The sequence below is a fragment of the Pseudophryne corroboree genome, chromosome 3 (assembly GCF_028390025.1).
Source record: "Pseudophryne corroboree isolate aPseCor3 chromosome 3, aPseCor3.hap2, whole genome shotgun sequence".
In the NCBI taxonomy this organism is placed as follows: domain Eukaryota; kingdom Metazoa; phylum Chordata; class Amphibia; order Anura; family Myobatrachidae; genus Pseudophryne; species Pseudophryne corroboree.
In genome coordinates this window covers 211,830,739-211,852,040 of record NC_086446.1, presented here as the reverse complement: position 1 = coordinate 211,852,040, position 21,302 = coordinate 211,830,739, and the positions used below count along the sequence as shown (strand labels likewise).

The window sequence follows — 21,302 nt, the reverse complement described above, 5'->3', positions numbered from 1 at the left end:
TCACATCAGTGGACGCTCTGAGACAACGAACAGGCCAGTGCTTAACCAGTGGGATGGTTTATTCAGCAGAAATATGATTTGCACAGCTGTACTCAGTCATACAGTAATACTTATACAGCCACTTGTCATGGGGCCTAATTCAGACTATTTCGCTAGGCTGCGTTTTTGTACAGCGGGCGATCAGATCTAAACTGCGCATGCACCACAATGCACAGGCGCGTCGCATGGGTACAAAGCGTATCGGCGCTCAGCGATGGGTTTGTGCCAAGGATTCATTCGCACTGGCGTTCGCAAGGAGATAGATAGCTTTTTCCTGTCAGTCAACTGACCATTTTCTGGGAGTGGTTGGAAAAACGCAGGCGTGTCCAAGCATTTGCAGGCAGGGTTCCTGACGTCAATTCCAGTCCCGGACAGGCTGAAGTGTTTGCAGTGGCTGAGTAAGTCCTGGGCTACTCAAGAGACTGCACAAAATCTGTTTGTACAGCTCTGCTACACATGTGTTCACACACTTTCAAAGTGAAAATACGCTCCCCTATGGGCGGCGACTATGTGAACGCAGGCCTGCAAAAAAAAACCTAGCGAGCAAACAGGTCTGAATTAGGCCCATGGAGTAGAGCTTGAGCAGAGCATAAAGGTCAGCATGAAGGTCACTGTATCAAGGTAGCACTGCAATGCAGAAGAGGTCTCAGAGTCGCCAAAGGCATGGTTGGTAGCAGTTTCATCATACCTCCCAACTGTCCCGATTTTCGCGGGACAATCCCGTTTTTTGGGGACTGTCCCACCTGCGGGCCGCAGTGTCCCGCGGTGGGGGGGGCAGTTGGGAGGCTCCTGCACTCGCTGCTCTGATAGGTAGAGCAGCGGTGAATAGATGCTGTACGCATGCGCACAGTGTCTATTCAGTGGAGACAGGAGGAGAAGGGGCATGCCAGCAGCTCACGGAGCGCTGGGCATGCCCCCTCAGTGACGAAAACGGGGCGTGGCTCGCGACTGCGGTCCTCCGTGAAGCCACACCCCCTTTTAGTAGGCCACACCCCTTTTGGGAACGAGCGTGTGTGTCCCTCCTTCATCCAGAAGAAAGTTGGGAGGTATGGTTTCATTGAGATAAATAGAAGATGTCTGTCTCCCATTGCACTGTAATATTTGTAATTCTGTGCAACGCATGTGCAGAACTACAGACAGTGGCCATCCTGGTTCAGAACTGAAGCCTCCCCGAAGGAACCATAAAGGGAGTATGAATACTTCCTAACTGTCCCGATTATGGCAGGACAGTCTCATTTTTCAGGCACTGTCCCGCAGTGGGGGCGGGGGGGAAGGACAGTTGGGAGAGCAGCGATGAATAGACGCTGTGTGCATGCGCGCAGGGTCTGTTCATGGGGGATAGGGACTATATAGAGGCGTGACTCACGATCGCGGCACTTGCTGCAAGACCATGCCCCCAGCCGATAGGCCACGTCCCCTAGGTGTCCCTATCCAAAGCCGGCAGAAGTTTGGAGGTATGGAGTATGTGCAGTAGCACTCTTCAGCTTCAACATGATGTGCTAAGGACTTCAGTATGCCACAGTCACATACCTGTCCTGATTACCTACAGTTATCACAGATTTGGAAATGTGACAGAGATTAATTCTGTACTAAAGACCAAATCTATTTGCAGATGTCTGCATACCAACACTTCCCAAAAGTACATATCCATAAATAGTATAGATAGCATTTATACACTTCTGTTTCTTTTTAGTTTATTGTCCCTTTTGCATCTCTGTTGTAGTAACAGTATAATAGACTCTGGTGTCTATTCATGAAGCAGTGAAAAGTGTGTAGAAGTGAACCAGTGGAGAAGTCACCGTTGGCAACCAATCAGCATTGAAGTAACATTTATAATTTGCATACTATACAATTGTACGGAACAGCTGATTGGTTGCCATGGGAAACTTCTCTATAGGCTCACTTCTCCACTGTTTTCACTGCTTCATGAATAAACCCCTATGTCACTGTCCCTCTTTGCTTTACAATTCTGACTTGGAACTAACTGGTCCTAAGGTGACATAATTATTTTATTCTTACATAATTATTACTTGTAGAATACATTTACAAATTTCATGATTTATTTACGTGGGCTATGTATTAATCCCAAAAGCTTCAGTATGCATAAAAAAAGTGTGGTTCACATGATGTTGGGGTGTTGGGCCATGGTCTTGTAATGTTGGTAGTTTCTCAAGAGCTACTACCCCCCACCTCCCCCAATAAAATCTTATAATTTGCTTTGCTCACCAGTGGCAAGTGCGCATGGCACATGCTTACTGTGGCAATTAGGGCTATAGGGGACTTATTTAGGTTTGTTTAGCAAACCAAAAAAGCAAGCAACTGGGCAAAACCATGTTGCACTGCAGGTGGGGCAGACATAACATGTGCAGAGAGAGTTAGATTTGGGTGGGGTGTGTTCAAACTGAAATAAATTGCAGTGTAACAATTAAGCATCCAGTATTTACCCTGCACAGAAACAATATAACCCACCCAAATCTAAATCTCTCTGCACATGTTGTATCTGCCCCACCTGCAGTGCACATGCTTTTGTCCAATTGCTAACTTTTTTGGTTCGCTAACAAACCTGAATAACCCCCATAACTCCCAAATTCTTGGGACTGTTGACAAAGATGACAACTTTTGGGATTGCAGAAATATCCTGTCTAAATGGGGTACTTGATAGAGATGACATGAGCTGGGCACTAGGCCATGGTGTTCAAAGGCACAGGTTCTCAAACTCGGTCCTCAGGACCCCACACGGTCCATGTTTTTCAGGTCATCTGTAGATTTTTTAAATGTGACAGTTGGTGATACACAGTGCAGCTGCTGGGTGACATGGAAAACGTGAACCGTGTGGGGTCCTGAGGACAGAGTTTGAGAACCACTGTTCAAAGGTAATGAAGACAAAGGTGGTCTAGGAGAGTAAAAAATAATTCTGGGTCTCAGGATGCAGACATCTGGAAGCTAGGTGTATATAATTTTTACAAGGAATGAAAAGGTTACATTACATAGATGAAAATTCTTTCATCTTTTGCAATGAAGTTATATCAGCTTGTTGATGAACAACACGCTTTGTAGACTGCAATATTGTACATTTTGTATTTACAGCTGAATGATAAAACAGTGTCTTTTAATATCATGTTTTTTAATACTGCTGGAGAGATGTGCAATTACCTCGTATGCAGGAGCTGCCGTTCTTGTGGGTTGTGATAAAGCAGACTATTGGTAAACTAGAGTGCTCTCATCTATGTTTTATCAGCAATCTAATAGGAACATGAGTCATATTTTGTCTGGGGAAATTTAACTCTGGGTGGCTATTACAGCATAGAAATCTGGAGGACTGTTAAATAATGCAAGAGATAAAGGCGGCTTTTGTGCTGAGATTCAAGGCTTTCATTGCTAATATAACATTTTAACAGTTATCTATAAAGCAACTGTATGATTTAAAGAAACAGTACTAGATTATGGGCCTAATTCAGACCTGAGAGCAGCAGCAAATTTGTTAGCAAATGGGCAAAACCATGTGCACTGCAGGTGGGGCAGATATAACGTGCAGAGAGCATTAGATTCGGGTGGGTTATTTTGTTTCTGTGCAGCGTAAATACTGGCTGCTTTATTTTTACACTGCAATTTAGATTTCAGTTTTAACACACCCCACCCAAATCTAACTCTGCACATGTTATATCTAGAGCCCCCCCCCCCCCCCCCTCTCTTCCCTGCACTGCACTGCACATGGTTTTGCCCATTAACTAACAAATATGCTGCTGCGATTAGATCTGAATTAGGCCCTATAATGGAGCAGTGTTGGACATAAGCCATTCTGCATAGCCCGTTAATAAGCAAACTGGTTTTGTGCAAGCTCACATCAAATACTTGTACCTGCTTGCACCTGGACAGACATTACGGAAAAGGAAATGTACTGTAAGCCGAATATGGTATGTTGCACAGAGAACCATATAAGCCTGTTAAATCCTTATCAACTGCGGTTATCTGGGGGCAAAAACAGCACCAGCTAACCTCATCTGATTGGCTGATTGATCGCTGAGGCTGATAGGGGCTATATTTTAGAGAAAGTTATACCTGCTGTGTTTGATTTTTTTAATTTTATTTAATTTAATTCAAACCTAAAAGTAAACACATATTTCCCTAGTTAAAACAAACATTAAAACAATGGTAATATGCATTAGTCAGTAGGCCATCATCACCAGAGTTCAGCTGCCAGTAACACAATAGAGCTCAGCTTTAGTTTGCACCACGCAAGACAGGTAAGTTATGTTTAATACTGGAAGTATACTCCGATCTGTCAAAGTAATATTAAGTGAATTATACATCTGGTATTTAGTGTAATTATTAAATGGAGCATATAGAGTGGAGAAGCTTCATGGTTGTTTTGCAACACTTGGGCCTAGAGTTCAAAAGCAACCTGGGTTCTCTCTGTCTGTGGTTTGTTGTTCTCCTTATATTCGCATGGGTTTCTTCCACTTCTCCAGCTTCCCCACACTGCCCTATCTTGTTCCTAGTGACTATGTTGTGTGTCCTTTTTAAGAAACTTCGATTGTAAGCTACAGTTGGGACTTATTGTGGGTGTATCTGTGAACTTAGGGGTAAATTAGTTTGTTTGAGAAGGTACTAATGTGGATAAATATGTACTGTACAATGCTGTGCAGCATTTCGGCACTGTGTGTGTGTGTGTGTAATCTACTGTATATTTTTATTAATGCTACCCACTTATTGGGAAGCATCCTCAGAATAGAAGAAGCCACTATAGCCTATTGGCCCTCATTCCGAGTTGATCGCTAGCTGCTTTCGGTCGCAGTGCGGCGATTAGGTGAAAAAGCGGCATTTCTGTGCATGCGTACGGGCCGCAGTACGCACGTGCAAAGTACTTTCACACAAAACTATGCAGTTTTACACAAGGTCGAGCGACGCTTTTCTGTCGCTCTGTTGATCATGAGTGATTGACAGGAAGTGGGTGTTTCTAGGTGGTAACTGGCCGTTTTCAGGGAGTGTGCTAAAAAATGCAGGTGTGACAGGTAAAAACGCAGGCGTGCCTGGGGAAACGGGGAGTGGCTGGCCGAACGCAGGGCGTGTTTGTGACGTCAAAGCAGGAACTAAACTGAGTGAACTAATCGCAAGGTAGGAGTAGGTTTGGAGCTGCTCAGAAACTGCATGAAAATTTTTACGAGCAGTTCTGCTAACCTTTTGTTTGCACTTCTGCTAAGCTAAGATACACTCCCAGAGGGCGGCGGCCTAGCGTGTGCACTGCTGCTAAAAACAGCTAGCGAGCGATCAGCTCAAATGAGGGCCATTGTGAGCCCAATTGACTAGACTTTACCATACAAAGTGCAAGCTTTGTACAGAAACCAAGGAAAAAACTACAGTAAGCGCTCTTCCCATGAGTGGCTAGTTATGGGGCTTTATATTATGTCATGCCCTGTATTTCAATGTTTGCCATATTACAAGGATTAACAATAAAGTAATTACCACCACCAGTCCCCCCTAAAATGTAGTTTGAAATGTGCTGAAAATAATGGTTTTTATCCCAGGTTTCTATGACTTTTCTGAGCTGAGCTATTGCATTTACCCCTAACGTCCGCAACAGTAATGTTATGCGCCAGGATACAATAATGGCCGACATCTTCATATGAAGGTAAATTAAGTTAAAGTAATGATGGTTTCTGACTACAAATGTACAGGGGTCATCACACAAAAAATAAAATTTAAATTAAAAATGGTCAAGCAACCAGAGCTGGACCACTCCACATGGGTTGATCCGTAAAGTAGAATACAAATTAGTCAGGAGTAATCACTATAAAGGGGGGTACTCACGGAGCTATCGCTGCTTAAAATCTAAGCAATCTGACTAGATGATCTCTCCGTGTGTACCCCTCACAGCGATAGCGATGCGCAACCCCGCGCATCGCTATCGCTGGTGCTAGATTGGCCTGCATGCAGGTCTCTCACTTCACCCGCTGGGTGAAATGAGCGGCCCCACATCTCCTCCCGCACGCTCAGCACACATCGCGCTGTGCTGAGCAGGGGGAGAGATGTGTGCTGAGCGGTTCGCTCAGCATACATCTCTCCCCACATCTGCCGGTGAGTACTGGCCTTAAGGTTTGCAAGGCAGACACACTGAAGACACAATTGCAGGGAGAATGCTCAATGAATTATTGACTCATCTTGCTGTACTTTTATCCATATATGCTGTGTTAAGCATGTGACAACAGCAAAGTATGAAGTAACTTGAAAATAAAGGTCAAGCTCACTTAGCATGCCATTTGTGCAAATTATTGGGAGTATGTGAATATATATATATTGGTATATGTATTGCTAATCAGGGCAGACGTAGGGAAAGAGCAATAAAGCAGAGAGAGAGATGAAGTTACAACCATTCAACTTCTAAAAGTCATTTTCAAACTAAGGGGTCTATTTATCACCATCTGCATCTGATGATGCAGATGGTGATAAATAGACCAAACTCGCACTGCGATAATTGAGTACATCACATTGATGTATCAATTATTGCGTGCAGGGACAGAGCACAATGTCTCTCCGCAGCTTCATCGGGGTACTTTTCATAAAAAATACCCTGCTGTCCTGCTTCTGCGCTATTCCCTAAAGAAGCTACTGTCACTTTAGCTCCCCAGGGTATCCAGAACAGAACACTGTGGGACTTCCCTTAATAGTAGTCAGCCATACAGTGCTTTGAGTGACAGTCAATCCAGAACATTATTTCACTTAAAAAAGACTGTCAAGGGTTAAGTTGGGTCATGACTTGAGATGACCATGTATTAAAACAAGCCTGTTCCTTCTAATAGTTAAGTGGTCGTCCATTGTTTTACATCTATCCCAACTAGACTTCCCAGGGCGGTCTTGCAGCTCACTTAAGGTCAGGGCCTGATTAAGCTCCTTTGGGATCCTAGTCAAATTACTGGTTAGGGCTCCTTTGTCCCCTATCCATTTGTACAAAGAAACCTCATAAAACTATGTTTGCATAATCAGAGTTGCTCAGTGCCCACTGGGTAAAAAGCAGGAGTCTACTGTTACTACAGAATGAGCTAAGTAGAGGAATCATAATCAGCAGTTGGGGAAGAGTCCCAGGAAAATGGTGACATAATTTTTAGACACGGTTGTGCATTAGTTTTTTGTGCATTAACCCCATTTAACCCCTTCAGTGGTGACTTTTTGAAATTTGTTCACACCTCCCACGGTAGGTTTTTTATTTTATTTTTACCTGCGCATTGCCAGGGGTTTCACAAGCTGTGTCACACTTTTTGCCAGGGGTTTTATGCTCTGGGATCCATGCTCGGTGCCACGGGGAATGCTCATTGCCTTAGAGAATGCTTGTTGCCTAGGGGTAGCTAGGGATGGCCATCAACCATCGATGATTCAAAATCACTAAAGCTCTATGACCGATGTCGAATACTTTTACCATCAATGGGGGAGAACCAAATGGTTTCCCGCCATCAATTGTTCAGTGCTACCGAATTGTTTTTAGTTTTTCTCAAAGTGTCAGGACACAGAGCTTAGCTCCGCCCCCCTGACACCCACTAAGCCACGCCCCCTAGTTCTGATTGGCCCACATTTGTACAGTAATGCAGGGATGACCATCGATGGATCCATTCCAGATGGTTTTACACCATCGAGGTTATCCATTGATGGTGACCATCGATGGACAACCCACCCATGGCCATCCCTAGGGGTAGTTTCCCTAGGGGTAGCACTAGAATCCTCTCCTCCCCATCCTCCCTTGTACTCCGTTCGGCTGGCGAAGTTTTGCGGAATTACATGATCGCGTCATTCTGCAAAATTCCACCGGCCGATCTGAGTGCAAGGAGGAGGGAGGGGGAGCAGTGGCATGCCCCAGAAAATTTCTGGGGTAGCCAGTCTGCACAGCGCAGCTGGCCCCGGAAATTTTCTGGGCATACCACTGAGGAGGTTAATACTCTTTCGTCTTAAAAAAGTAATAACCTGTGTATGTTTTTTTTTTTACACTAAGATATGGTCATTAACCATCTATTTGCCTTGGTGATATCATACCCACAGCGGTAATGGATTCAGCAGACTGACAGGGAAGGCTTTGCACTGGCAAAACAACCAACCAGTTGGTGCAACAACAGAGTTAAAAATGATCCTGGTGTCTTCACAGAGCATTCTCCTTTGCCCGAATGACTGTGTGACTGGACCAGGTAATTTTCAGCAATCCAAGATTCAATGATCCTATTTTGTGGACTCTTTTCTGCTGCATTATTAGTATGGAGCAAAATACAGCTCAGACAGAAAGGCACCACAGGCTGGCTACAGGGATGTGATTATGTGACCGGCGGTTGGGAGACGTTACTCTACCCAAAGATTGCAGGATCGATCAAGCTTTCAAAAACACTATTACAGTATATTGACAGGTCTGTGGTCTTGCAATCAGTTATGCAGCCTTACAGTGTTTTTACACATATTCGGTTAATTTTCATTATTGAAATTGTGCAATGCTGCAGAAATGAGATACAGAAACAATTCCAACTTTGCAGTTGATCTTCGTACACTTTATATATATTCAAATGGTTCAGCATTTTAAAACCATGGACAAACGGAGCTTAAAATCATTTTTGCACATAGCTCGCCTTTAAACCTGTTGTTACCTGTAAGGTAGATCATCATGCCGCAGCTCAAGGCACATCAACATTGGAGAGCCTGTAAATTTCATAACCGAGTCCAAATTTACAGAGGTCTGTGCATCAATCTGTGCCTTCATGTCTGCGTGGAAGAAAGAGGTATCGATTTCTGTCTTAAATTCTAAAACAATGCCGGCTCTGGGATAGAAAAAAGAAAGAAAATAAATCTAGTTAGCAATGAACAAGTACAGCCTTGATTTTATCAGTTTATTTAATATAATTGTAAGCCTATGGAGGAAAAATATATTTTAACAACTTGTTGCCATCCATTTGTTATGGGCATTACTAAAAACAAACGGAAGGCAAAAGGTAACAGAAGTTCCGCAAGATGCTTTTTCTTCTTTGTTGGTTTTGTTCTACTGAACGCCATTAGTTTACCGTTTTTAGTCCTGATTTAGAGATGGGCACTAAATGCATATCATCTGTGTCTTTGTATGCAGATGCTGTGTGAAAATCTGCAACAGTAGCAGAAGGTGTTTGCAGTAGAAAGACACCCACTGCATGCTTTTGTGATATGCTGCTGCATCCAAAAATTCATCATCGGATCATCTGCGTGAACATGCAGCGATGTCAAACAATCGGAGGTGTATGTTAATAACAGGACGTTAGCAGACAGGTTTGAATCAAAAATTTCAATCTACACAGCAACATTATTTTTATTTTAGGATTCCTGACTTAACATACTGTTTTAGGCACATTACAGAGAATAACTTATAAGTGGGGGCAGTAATTCTGGCAAAAAAAATACAACAGATAAGAAGGAAGATGGGTCCATAAAAACTATTGAAAGACGCCTACAAGTTGATAGAAGCGTAGCAGATGTGAGCAAGCAGGTTAGACCCAGTAGCGGATCTTGCCACGGGCAAGCAGTACTTTTGCCCGGGGCGCCACCTTCCAGAGGGCGCCGCACCATGGCAAGATCCGCTACTGTGCCCCCCGCTATGTCCGCTGTGCCGTCCGTTGAGTCCGCTGTGCCCCCTGCTGTGAAGGGAAACTAGACGCTACCCGCCTAGTTTCCCTTCATGGAGAGGACCTTTGCTGTGCGGTGCGTGATGACGTCACCGCACAGCATTGTGGGACTGACACAGACGCTAGGGGTCATAATTGACCTCTAGTGTCTGTCTATGCTGTGCTATGGGAGAGACGTCATGACGTCTCTCCCATAGATCTGAGGAGAGTAGCGGCACCGGCAGAGGTCTGCAGCGGTCGGGAAGCAGGAGCGAGGATAGTAAGTACAAATTGGGGCACAACTCTACAGGGGGCGTAACTGACCACGCCCCCTGTAAGAAGCCACACCCCTGTTTTCCGCCCGGGTCGCCAAAAGGGCTAGAACCAGCCCTGGTTAGACCATACGTTGATTCCAAAACAGAGTAGGATTTATTGAAGAAAACGGGATACAGGTGATAGAAGATAAACAGCAGTTAATATGATATTCAGCAGTCAATATGATAAAGTATCAATATATCCTGGGCTACTAGCCCTATGATGCTCCAATAACACAGTGACTGACTTTGGCATATACAGACCCTTTTATATAGCCAAGTAAACCACAAGCCCCTGCAGTCTAATCAGCCTGACCTTTAACTCTGGTGACTCAGACATGCAATGTTATTGTGGCTGATGAGTCATGCACAATAACACTCAATTAACACACAGCATTTAACATTTTTACTACGTCATCAAACACAATTGTGGAAAGAGAGGACTGCAATCTGATACTGAAAAGAGAAGAAAAACACAACAGTTGGGGGGGGGGGAGGAAATGGAAGGGGAACAAATTATATGAATAACCCACTAACTCGGGAGTGCATGCTTCATTACTTGTGTGCAGTGCATGACCAGATAAGCACATTTTTTGTAATCATGTACAAACATTTTATACATTTGTTAGCTCTTGGTGATGTACAGTATAAATACATGTTCAGGTGCATATTTCCATTTTGTCAGGTGCTTCTCATTTTAAACATGCTCCTAATCTCAAAAAAAATCCTCCATCATGCCTCGGCTGTGCCACGTCCTGCTTCCAAGCTCCCAAATGTTGGGTGGTACTCTATAGTGCTCAGATAACTCTCTAATGCCTGAACAACAATGTGTGCTAATGACTATTGTGCCTAAAATGTATTTTGACTTTCTGATACCGACAAAGATTGTTCTGGACTCCTACCCTTGTCATCTCAATTTTACATGTTTCCTTATTTTCTACACTTATGCTTATTTCTGCACAATTTTTGCTGCTGCATTTTTCCATCCATCGTTCTAATGGTGATCCACAGTATAGTATAGGCTTTTCAATCAGTGTTAAACTACTTTTGAATGTCAGCCAAGTGTTTGAGTGGGCTAAAGTAAGCCTCATGACTTCCTTATATCCAGTCAGGCCCTTGGCTGGGCTTCTCCATGATAAGAAAATAATGACGATATCAGGGAGATGTATTAATGCAGCATGTCGATAATGGAGCTCTGCTTAGCCATTTACAAAGGCGAGGTGGAAGGAACTGTGCCAAAATATATTAATATGTTAACCATGGAGTGAGGAGGAGGAACTCCAGCTATCTTGGCAAGCCACATAGTGAATCAGCCTATTGTCTTACTCCAATGCATGTGCGAGATCCTGCATAACTGACATCTCATGGTAAGTGAACCACACATGCACAAGGAAGTCTGGAGCTGGTGACGGGAATGATAAGTAACACATAACACCATCCTCAGGTGGCGCTATGTGTTTGGTAACAACTAACAAGTGATGAAAAGCTCAGGCTTTAGTTACTTTTTAGTATGCTTTATTGCCATACAGATTTGTCAGTTTATGCTGTGGCTTCAGTCATGCCAATTAGCCTTGTCAGTGTGCCAGGTCCCGTGTGACTCAGCTGCACAAAGTGTCTCTCACTCAAAATGTGCATCTTACTGGCATAAATAAAACTGGAAACAAAAAAAAAAAAGGCCATCTCATATTTTGCACTGTCACTAAAAATGTGCGCTTAACTTGGTTTTGTTTTTGTATACCAGTTTTGGCAAAACCACCCTCATGTGTTTTGGTTTATATTTTGGTTTTGTACTGTATTTTTCTTCAAAAAAAAATGCTAAAAACGGGTAAAATTATAATTTGGCCCTGTTTTTGTTCCTACGGTATTATTAACGGGAGGTGGTCAAGATCACACTGGACGGAATCCCGGCGGTCGAAATACCGACACCGGAATCCCGACCGGCACAATCCTGACATATTCTCCCTCCGTGGGTGTCCATGACACCCATAGAGGGAGAATATAATAGTGTGCTGAGCATAGCAAGGCACCGTGCCCGCAGCATGGCGAGCGAAGCGAGCCCGCAAGGGTCTGCGTTCCGCTCGCCACCCCTGTCGGGATTGTGTGGCCGGGATTCCGGCGTCGGTATCTCGACCGCCGGGATCCCGTCCAATGGGATTTAGTACTGATCCCTTATTAACCTCAATAGCATTCATTTCTAGTAATTTTTAATCAATCTTGACCACCCCACAGCTCACAATATTAGTCACCAATATTGGCCAAAGGCTGGCTGGTTAAACAAAGTAACAAAGCACAAACACACAGCATTAATTTCTGTATAAAAATGTGTTGCAACTCAGCCATAAAAAAATAAAAAAGGTCTATACAAAAAAGACAGACAAGAAAAGTGGTACAAGATAGAATTATCCTTGGACCCTTCCACCTACTCTTATCTGTTGTATATTAAAAAGGACATGCACAGTTTAACAAACCAAGCACTTCAGCGACAGGGACTGCCACTTTTGTGGCTGAAGTGCTTGGTGTTATGAGCCACCGCTGTGACTCATTCCTGTTTGTGTTCTGACTGTCTCCTATCAACCTGGAAGCTGGCTGCTACGTAAGTAGCACACCTGCTTGAAATGCATGTTACCTGGCTCCTCCTGTGATTGGTCTCTTTCCCTTATATTAGCGACTTTGCCCTGTTCCTGGAGCCGGTGAAATTACTAAGTTTTTGCACCTAGTGAGCCTGCCACAAGGTCGCTGCATACTGTGCAGTTCCCAGCTCTTGTAACCCTGGTTTGTCTGTCTGAACCCCACATCTGTTCCTTGCCAGTCCTAGGACCCATGCCTCATTAGATCCTGCCCAGTACCTGCAATCCTGTGTTTGTTTCAGCTCCATGTCAACATCCATCCATAGCCCTCCAGTTATTCTCATGCATGGTCCTAATACTAGCCAAACTCCTGCCAAATCTTTGTGAGTTTATCCTGCCACCTCAGGTCTCGTGAACATCCAGCCTGTGTGTACTTGGTTGTCGGTAACACACTTTATTCACTCCAGCCGTGCCTGTATTCACAGGCCTGCAGCAATTTCTGGTTATCTGTATCAGTACTCAAAGCTACAACTTTGCCTCTGTGTGTTATTACAGCCTAGTCACTATTCATCAAGCAAGTCTCTCTGCTTAAGCTGACAGAACTTTGCTTTTAATCAACTCACACACACACTCACCTGGTTACTCACAGCAGTTATCACCTCATTCATTCAGTTCTCATTGTTCAGTTACCAGGGCATATTCATCCCTGTGACTTCCAGTTATCATACCTTGTCTAGCCTGTCTGCAGTAACCATTTCAGTATCCTGTTAACCTGACCTTCAATAAACCCATGCTTTGCTATCTGGTTAATCAAGTCTTGCTATCTTCACTTGCATTGCCTTGCCAGTATCACCTAGCCAAAGTGTACAATTAACACCAGCCTTGCCAAGTCATCTTGCATCCAGTCTGTCTGCAATTAACCCTTGCCTTGCCAGTTTCTATACTCCAGGTAAATTAACCTAGTGGATCTCTGCCAATCCTGAACTTGCCTCAGGCATATCCTCACACTTGGTTTGTTTGGGCCTCACAAAACAAGCTACTAATGGGCTTAGGCAACAGCTACCAATGGGCTTAAGCTAACAATATTGTTAATCCTCTTTACCAAACCTGACCAACCTGTGGCTCTCCAGCTGTTGTGAAACCACACATCCCATCATACCCTGCCAGAGTTTTAGCATTTCCTAATAGGAAAACGTTTGCAGGGCATGCTGGGACTTGTAGTTTTACAATCGCTGGAGAGCCACAGGTTGGCCAGGCCTGCTCTATCCAGTTGGAAAAGGCAATTCTTCCCATCCAATTCCTCACCATTATCAGTGTTAATATCATCATAACACAATTACAGAAATCTTTGTACTTTGATGTAATTGGTAGGAAAGGTCTTCCTCTTAGATTTTGTCATTCACTTTTATGAACATCAGCTTTTCCACATTTTTAGAACATAGCCTCCTAAACCGATCGCTCACAAGGTTCTCGGCTGTACTAAACACTCTTTATGAGTACGCACTGGAGGCTGGGCTGATTAAGTAAAGCAAAATTACTTTGTACAAGGGGATCCAAATTGCCTTTTTTTTTCCTCCCACTGTTCATGTACTGTCTGACATTCTAATTTGTAGATTGTTATTAAAATAATCCTCCATTATTATAATGCCTGAACCAAAAAAATCGTGTTGTTTTTTTTTTTTTTACAGACTGTGACTCACAGTAGTTGTAGTTTTTTTTTTTTTTTAACACAGTGCCTGTACTATTCACACAATACAGTGCTTCACAGTGCTGGAACCCACAGCAGTAATGCAGCACACAGCTCTTCACTGATAGTCTGACGCAGTCACAATAGTGCTACAGTAGTGTTGCACTTCACAGCTCTTCACTGACACAGTCACAGTGCTGCAGCCATAGTTACCGACATTCTGGCTGCTCTCTGCGGGAGAGAGCAGCCAGGTCGGCTCAGAGGGCGGGCAGGGGAGGCTGTGACGAAGAGGAGGGGGTGGGCCGGAAGCGGGACGGGGCGGAGCAAGGACGGGGTCATGATGATGCCTCATTTAAGCCACGCCCCCACTCTGTAATGCCGCGATCACCGGCATTACACTGCAGGGGGCGTGTCTATGATGACGCGATTCTGCAAGAATCGCGTCATCGACTGCCCGGACCGCCCACTTTACACACAGTGGGCGGACGGGCAGGGGGGACCCCGCGAATCGGGAGACTTGCCTGCTCTTCCGTGGGGCCGGGAGGGTCACCCGATTTTCGGAAGCCTCCCGGCCATTCCGGGAGAGTAGGCAAGTATGGCTGCAGCCCCCAGCCCCACATCCTAACCCTTCAGCTTCCTGTGTGAACTGAAATGAAGCCTGAATCACAGAAGGAGGAACTTTTATACAATCCAAAACATGCAAGATCCAACGCCAGGAAGGTGACATTTTGCATTATTTTGAAATCCGAGACTGGTGGGAGAACCCAAGCCCAGGACTACTCAGAAATAGCAAATTTTGGTGGGTGCGGTTTTCTAAAATACAAACCTGCACATCTCAGTTACATCTATTTTTGTCAGTATTAGGATTTTTCTGTTACAAGAAATTGTCCCTCTCTGTAGTACACACCTTAAGAGCAATGTCTACCAGATCGGAAGGGTAACCCCTTTTCAAAAAGGAGTTAACCATATTTTTGGATTGTGCGTTGAAATCTGTAGTGGAGGAACAATTTTGAATATTACTCATAAACTGGCATTTGACACATTGTCCTTCACTTTTTATAATGAACACTATCATAATGCAAATATTATTTATTGTCTACAGGCTTTTGATATATTTGGAAACAATGTTATTTTCCTGAACAGAAAGGGTCAAGTCAAGTAAGTCAGTGGTGGTAGTATGATAGATACGAGTAAGTCAGTGGTGGTGGTATAATGGATACGAGTAAGTCAGTGGTGTTGGTGGTATGATGGATACGAGTAAGTCAGTGGTGGTGGTATGATGGATACGAGTGAGTGAGTAAGTCAGTGGTGGTGGTATTATGGATACAAGTAAGTCAGTGGTGGTGGTATGATGGATACGAGTAAGTCGGTGGTGGTGGTATTATAGATACGAGTAAGTCGGTGGTGGTGGTATGATAGATACGAGTAAGTCAGTGGTGGTGGTATGATGGATACGAGTAAGTCAGTGGTGGTGGTGGTATGATGGAAACGAGTAAGTCAGTGGTGGTGTTGGTATGATGGAAACGAGTAAGTCAGTGAAGGTAGTATGATTTATACGAGAAAGTCAGTGGTGGTAGTATGATAGATACGAGTAAGTCAGTGGTGGTACTATGATAGATACAAGTAGGTCAGTGGTGGTAGTATGATAGATACCAGTAAGTCAGTGGTGGTAGTATGATAGATACCAGTAAGTCAGTGGTGGTAGTATGATAGATACCAGTAAGTCAGTGGTGGTAGTATGATAGATACCAGTAAGTCAGTGGTAGTAGTATGATAGATACGAGTAAGTCAGTGATGGTGGTATGATATATACGAGTAAGTCAGTGGTGGTAGTATGATAGATCCGAGTAAGTCAGTGGTGGTAGTATGATAGATACGGGTAAGTCAGTGGTGGTGGTATGATGGATACGAGTAAGTCAGTGATGGTGGTATGATGGATACGAGTAAGTCAGTGGTGGTGGTATGATGGATACGAGTAAGTCAGTGGTGGTGGTATGAGGGATACGAGTGAATAAGTCAGTGGTGGTGGTATGATGGTTACGAGTAAGTCAGTGGTGGTAGTATGATTGATACGAGAAAGTCAGCGGTGGTGGTATGATGGATACGATTGAGTAAGTCAGTGGTATTAATATGATAGATACGAGAAAGTCAGCGGTGGTGGTATGATAGATACGAGTAAGTCAGTGGTGATAGTATGATAGATAGGAGTACGTCAGTGGTGGTGGTATGATAGATACGAGTAAGTCAGTGGTGGTAGTATGATAGATACCAGTAAGTCAGTGGTGGTAGTATGATAGATACGAGTAAGTCAGTGGTGGTTGTACGATAAATATGAGTAAGTCAGTGGGGGTAGTATTATAGATACCAGTAAGTCAATGGTGGTAGTATGATAGATACTAGTAAGTCAGTGGTGGTAGTATGATAGATACCAGTAAGTCAGTGGTGGTAGTATGATAGATCCGAGTAAGTCAGTGGTGGTAGTATGATAGATGTGAGTAAGTCAGTGGTGGTTGTATGATAGATACGAGTAGGTCAGTGGTGGTAGTATTATAGATACCAGTAAGTCAGTGGTGGTTGTATGATAGATACGAGCAAGTCAGTGGTGGTAGTATGATAGATACCAGTAAATCAGTGGTGGTAGTATGATAAATACGAGTAAGTCAGTGGGGGTAGTATAATAGATACCAGTAAGTCAATGGTGGTAATATGATAGATACTAGTAAGTCAGTGGTGGTAGTATGATAGATACCAATAAGTCAGTGGTGGTAGTATGATAGATACAAGTAAGTCAGTGGTGGTAGTATTATAGATACCATTAAGTCAGTGGTGGTAGTATGATAGATACGAGCAAGTCAGTGGTGGTAGTATGATAGATACCAGTAAATCAGTGGTGGTAGTATGATAAATACGAGTAAGTCAGTGGGGGTAGTATAATAGATACCAGTAAGTCAATGGTGGTAATATGATAGATACCAATAAGTCAGTGGTGGTAGTATGATAGATACGAGTAAGTCAGTGGTGGTAGTATTATAGATACCATTAAGTCAGTGGTGGTAGTATTATAGATACCATTAAGTCAGTGGTGGTAGTATGATAGATACTAGTAAGTCAGTGGTGGTGGTGGTGGTGGTATGATGGATATGAGTAAGTCAGTGGTGGTAGTATGATAGACACCAGTAAGTCAATGGTGGTAGTATGATAGATACAAGTAAGTCAGTGGTGGTGGTGGTATGATGGATATGAGTAAGTCAGTGGTGGTGGTATGATGGATACAAGTCAGTCAGTGGTGGTGGTGGTATGATGGATACAAGTAAGTCAGTGGTGGTGGTGGTATGATGGATATGAGTAAGTCAGTGGTGGTGGTATGATAGATCCGAGTAAGTCAGTGGTGGTAGTATGATAGATACGGGTAAGTCAGTGGTGGTGGTATGATGGATACGAGTAAGTCAGTGATGGTGGTATGATGGATACGAGTAAGTCAGTGGTGGTGGTATGATGGATACGAGTAAGTCAGTGGTGGTGGTATGAGGGATACGAGTGAATAAGTCAGTGGTGGTGGTATGATGGTTACGAGTAAGTCAGTGGTGGTAGTATGATTGATACGAGAAAGTCAGCGGTGGTGGTATGATGGATACGATTGAGTAAGTCAGTGGTATTAATATGATAGATACGAGAAAGTCAGCGGTGGTGGTATGATAGATACGAGTAAGTCAGTGGTGATAGTATGATAGATAGGAGTACGTCAGTGGTGGTGGTATCATAGATACGAGTAAGTCAGTGGTGATAGTATGATAGATAGGAGTACGTCAGTGGTGGTGGTATGATAGATACGAGTAAGTCAGTGGTGGTAGTATGATAGATACCAGTAAGTCAGTGGTGGTTGTACGATAAATATGAGTAAGTCAGTGGGGGTAGTATTATAGATACCAGTAAGTCAATGGTGGTAGTATGATAGATACTAGTAAGTCAGTGGTGGTAGTATGATAGATACCAGTAAGTCAGTGGTGGTAGTATGATAGATCCGAGTAAGTCAGTGGTGGTAGTATGATAGATGTGAGTAAGTCAGTGGTGGTTGTATGATAGATACGAGTAGGTCAGTGGTGGTAGTATTATAGATACCAGTAAGTCAGTGGTGGTTGTATGATAGATACGAGCAAGTCAGTGGTGGTAGTATGATAGATACCAGTAAATCAGTGGTGGTAGTATGATAAATACGAGTAAGTCAGTGGGGGTAGTATAATAGATACCAGTAAGTCAATGGTGGTAATATAATAGATACTAGTAAGTCAGTGGTGGTAGTATGATAGATACCAATAAGTCAGTGGTGGTAGTATGATAGATACGAGTAAGTCAGTGGTGGTAGTATTATAGATACCATTAAGTCAGTGGTGGTAGTATGATAGATACGAGCAAGTCAGTGGTGGTAGTATGATAGATACCCGTAAATCAGTGGTGGTAGTATGATAAATACGAGTAAGTCAGTGGGGGTAGTATAATAGATACCAGTAAGTCAATGGTGGTAATATGATAGATACTAGTAAGTCAGTGGTGGTAGTATGATAGATACCAATAAGTCAGTGGTGGTAGTATGATAGATACGAGTAAGTCAGTGGTGGTAGTATTATAGATACCATTAAGTCAGTGGTGGTAGTATTATAGATACCATTAAGTCAGTGGTGGTAGTATGATAGATACTAGTAAGTCAGTGGTGGTGGTGGTGGTGGTATGATGGATATGAGTAAGTCAGTGGTGGTAGTATGATAGACACCAGTAAGTCAATGGTGGTAGTATGATAGATACAAGTAAGTCAGTGGTGGTGGTGGTATGATGGATATGAGTAAGTCAGTGGTTGTTATGCACACCAGTGCCTGCAGGAAAGTACTGGTGTCAGAACTGTTATGCACTCCAGTGTCTGCAGGAATGTACTGGTGTTTGAACTGTTATGCAAAACAAATGGACTCACAGACAAACTGGGGAATATGACATAACGTACACAGAAGGTGATAGGGTAACAAAATACACACAAAGTGAACAGAGAAGCCCAGAGGCTAAGGAACTGGGTATCTCCCTTGTATTAGAACTGCTCAGATGGAAATAGCAAGATGTTGTGTTTTAATACGTAGAGAACCCGAAATGCTGTTGCTAAGAGCAACAGCAAAACCCTAAAGGGTTACCAACGGGTGTGGCAGTAAACTCCTTGGTCAGAGATGGAATGATAGACACAAGGAGAGACTCCACAATCCTGATTCTCACTTGCAGTGCACAGGTTTTAGCTTACTGCCACTAAACTGACCCCTGACACCTAGCACAGTGAGACAGGATTAGACAGGCAAGTCTTAGAATACAGCCGCAAACTTGCTAAGTTCACAGAGTAATAACAGAACCCCAGCAAGCTAAACGACTGACTCCAGTCTTACTGCTAGGTCTGGATTGGCAGAGTGTAATACCAAATCCCCAGGCCTATTTGCAGTAGGCAACAAACAAATACAAAGCTACACAGTACTGGCTAACTTTCATGAACTGACTAACCAACAAAGATTCAGCAGCATCTGCTTACCCTGAAAAGAGGCCTTATAAAGCAGGTGCTGTCCACGCCCCACTCAGACCTCACAGACTGTGAGCACAAAAACCAGCACCGGATCCCCTGCCGTGCACAGAGCCTATAACCACTGCACAGCAAAAGACCCGAACCGGAGTATCAGCTGCGCTCAGGTTACTCCACTAGCACTTGTCTCCCGGTTGCCATGACGACGTGGCAGCACAGGGCAGGAGACCCTAACAGTACCCCCCCTCTGACGAGGGGTCAAAGAACCCCTACCACCGGGTTTATCGGGGAACTGCGAGAAAAAAGAGCGTATCAGTCTGGGGGCATGAAGATCACAACTGCGCACCCACGACCGCTCCTCCGGGCCATACCCCTTCCAGTGCACCAAAAATGACAGCCGACCCCGAACCACCTTGGAGTCAAGAATCCTTTCAACAACAAACTCCCTCTGGCCACGTATCAGAAGAGGGGAAGGTCTTCCACTGGAAGAAGGATTACTAATCGCCCGTTTTAAAAGGGAACAATGAAATGTTTTATTGATACCCAAAGAACGGGGCAGATCTAACTGAAATGCCACCGGATTGATAACCCTGGTGATCTTATAAGGGCCGATGAACCGGGGGCCTAACTTATGAGATGGCTGTCTCAACTTCAAATTCTTGGTTGACAACCAGACGAAGTCTCCTAATTTGAAGCTGCAGGGTCTTTTCCGCTTATCAAAAACCCTTTTGGTCACTAATGACACAGACACAAGGGCTTTCTTCACTTTCCGCCAAATACCTCTAAGGACCGAAACCACAGAGGAACCACCAGGCGTGGAGTCCAGGGGGTCAAAAGAATTGGCCTTAGGATGATGCCCATACACACAAAGGAAGGGAGAGATCCCTGTAGCAGAGTGAGCCGCGTTGTTATAGGCAAACTCCGCCATGGACAGATGAGCAACCCAGTCAGTCTGACACTTGGAGACATAACACCTGAGGAACTGCTCCAAGGACTGGTTCACCCTTTCAGTCTGCCCATTAGACTGCGGATGGTAGCCTGACGACAAGCTGACAGAAATCTGGAGATTGGAACAAAATGCCCTCCAGAATTTGGCCACAAACTGGGATCCGCGGTCAGAGACCACATCAAGTGGCAACCAGTGGAGACGCACAACATGCAGCATAAATAATTCAGACAGGCGTCTGGCTGATGGCAGCCCAACCAGTGGAACGAAGTGCGCCATCTTCGAAAACCTGTCAACGACAACCCAGATGGCTGTCATCCCCGAGGATTTGGGCAAGTCCACCACAAAATCCATTGAAATGTGGGTCCATGGCTTAGATGGGATAGAGAGTGGATGTAATGGGCCAACAGGAACCCCTCTAGGAGTCTTATTTCGGGCACAGATGTCACATGCCCGAACCCACTGATCCACATCCTTAGCCACCGAGGGCCACCACACCGCCCTAGATAGCAACTCCCGAGTTCTGGCAATACCCGGGTGACCTGCCGACTTCTTGGCATGGAATTCCAGGAACACTCGCTGTCTTAACCTAGGAGGCACAAACAAAA

At 44.1% G+C, this 21,302-nt stretch overlaps 1 protein-coding gene across 1 annotated transcript in view; it reads right to left on the bottom strand.

The window, feature by feature from the left end:
* LOC135055126 (microsomal triglyceride transfer protein-like) overlaps positions 1 to 21,302 on the bottom strand; it is a 294,511-nt gene that overhangs the window by 934 nt on the left and 272,275 nt on the right. The window contains exon 17 of the mRNA XM_063958806.1: positions 8,655 to 8,825. Coding sequence (XP_063814876.1) covers positions 8,655 to 8,825 — 171 coding nt within the window. The remainder of the gene's footprint in view (positions 1 to 8,654; positions 8,826 to 21,302) is intronic.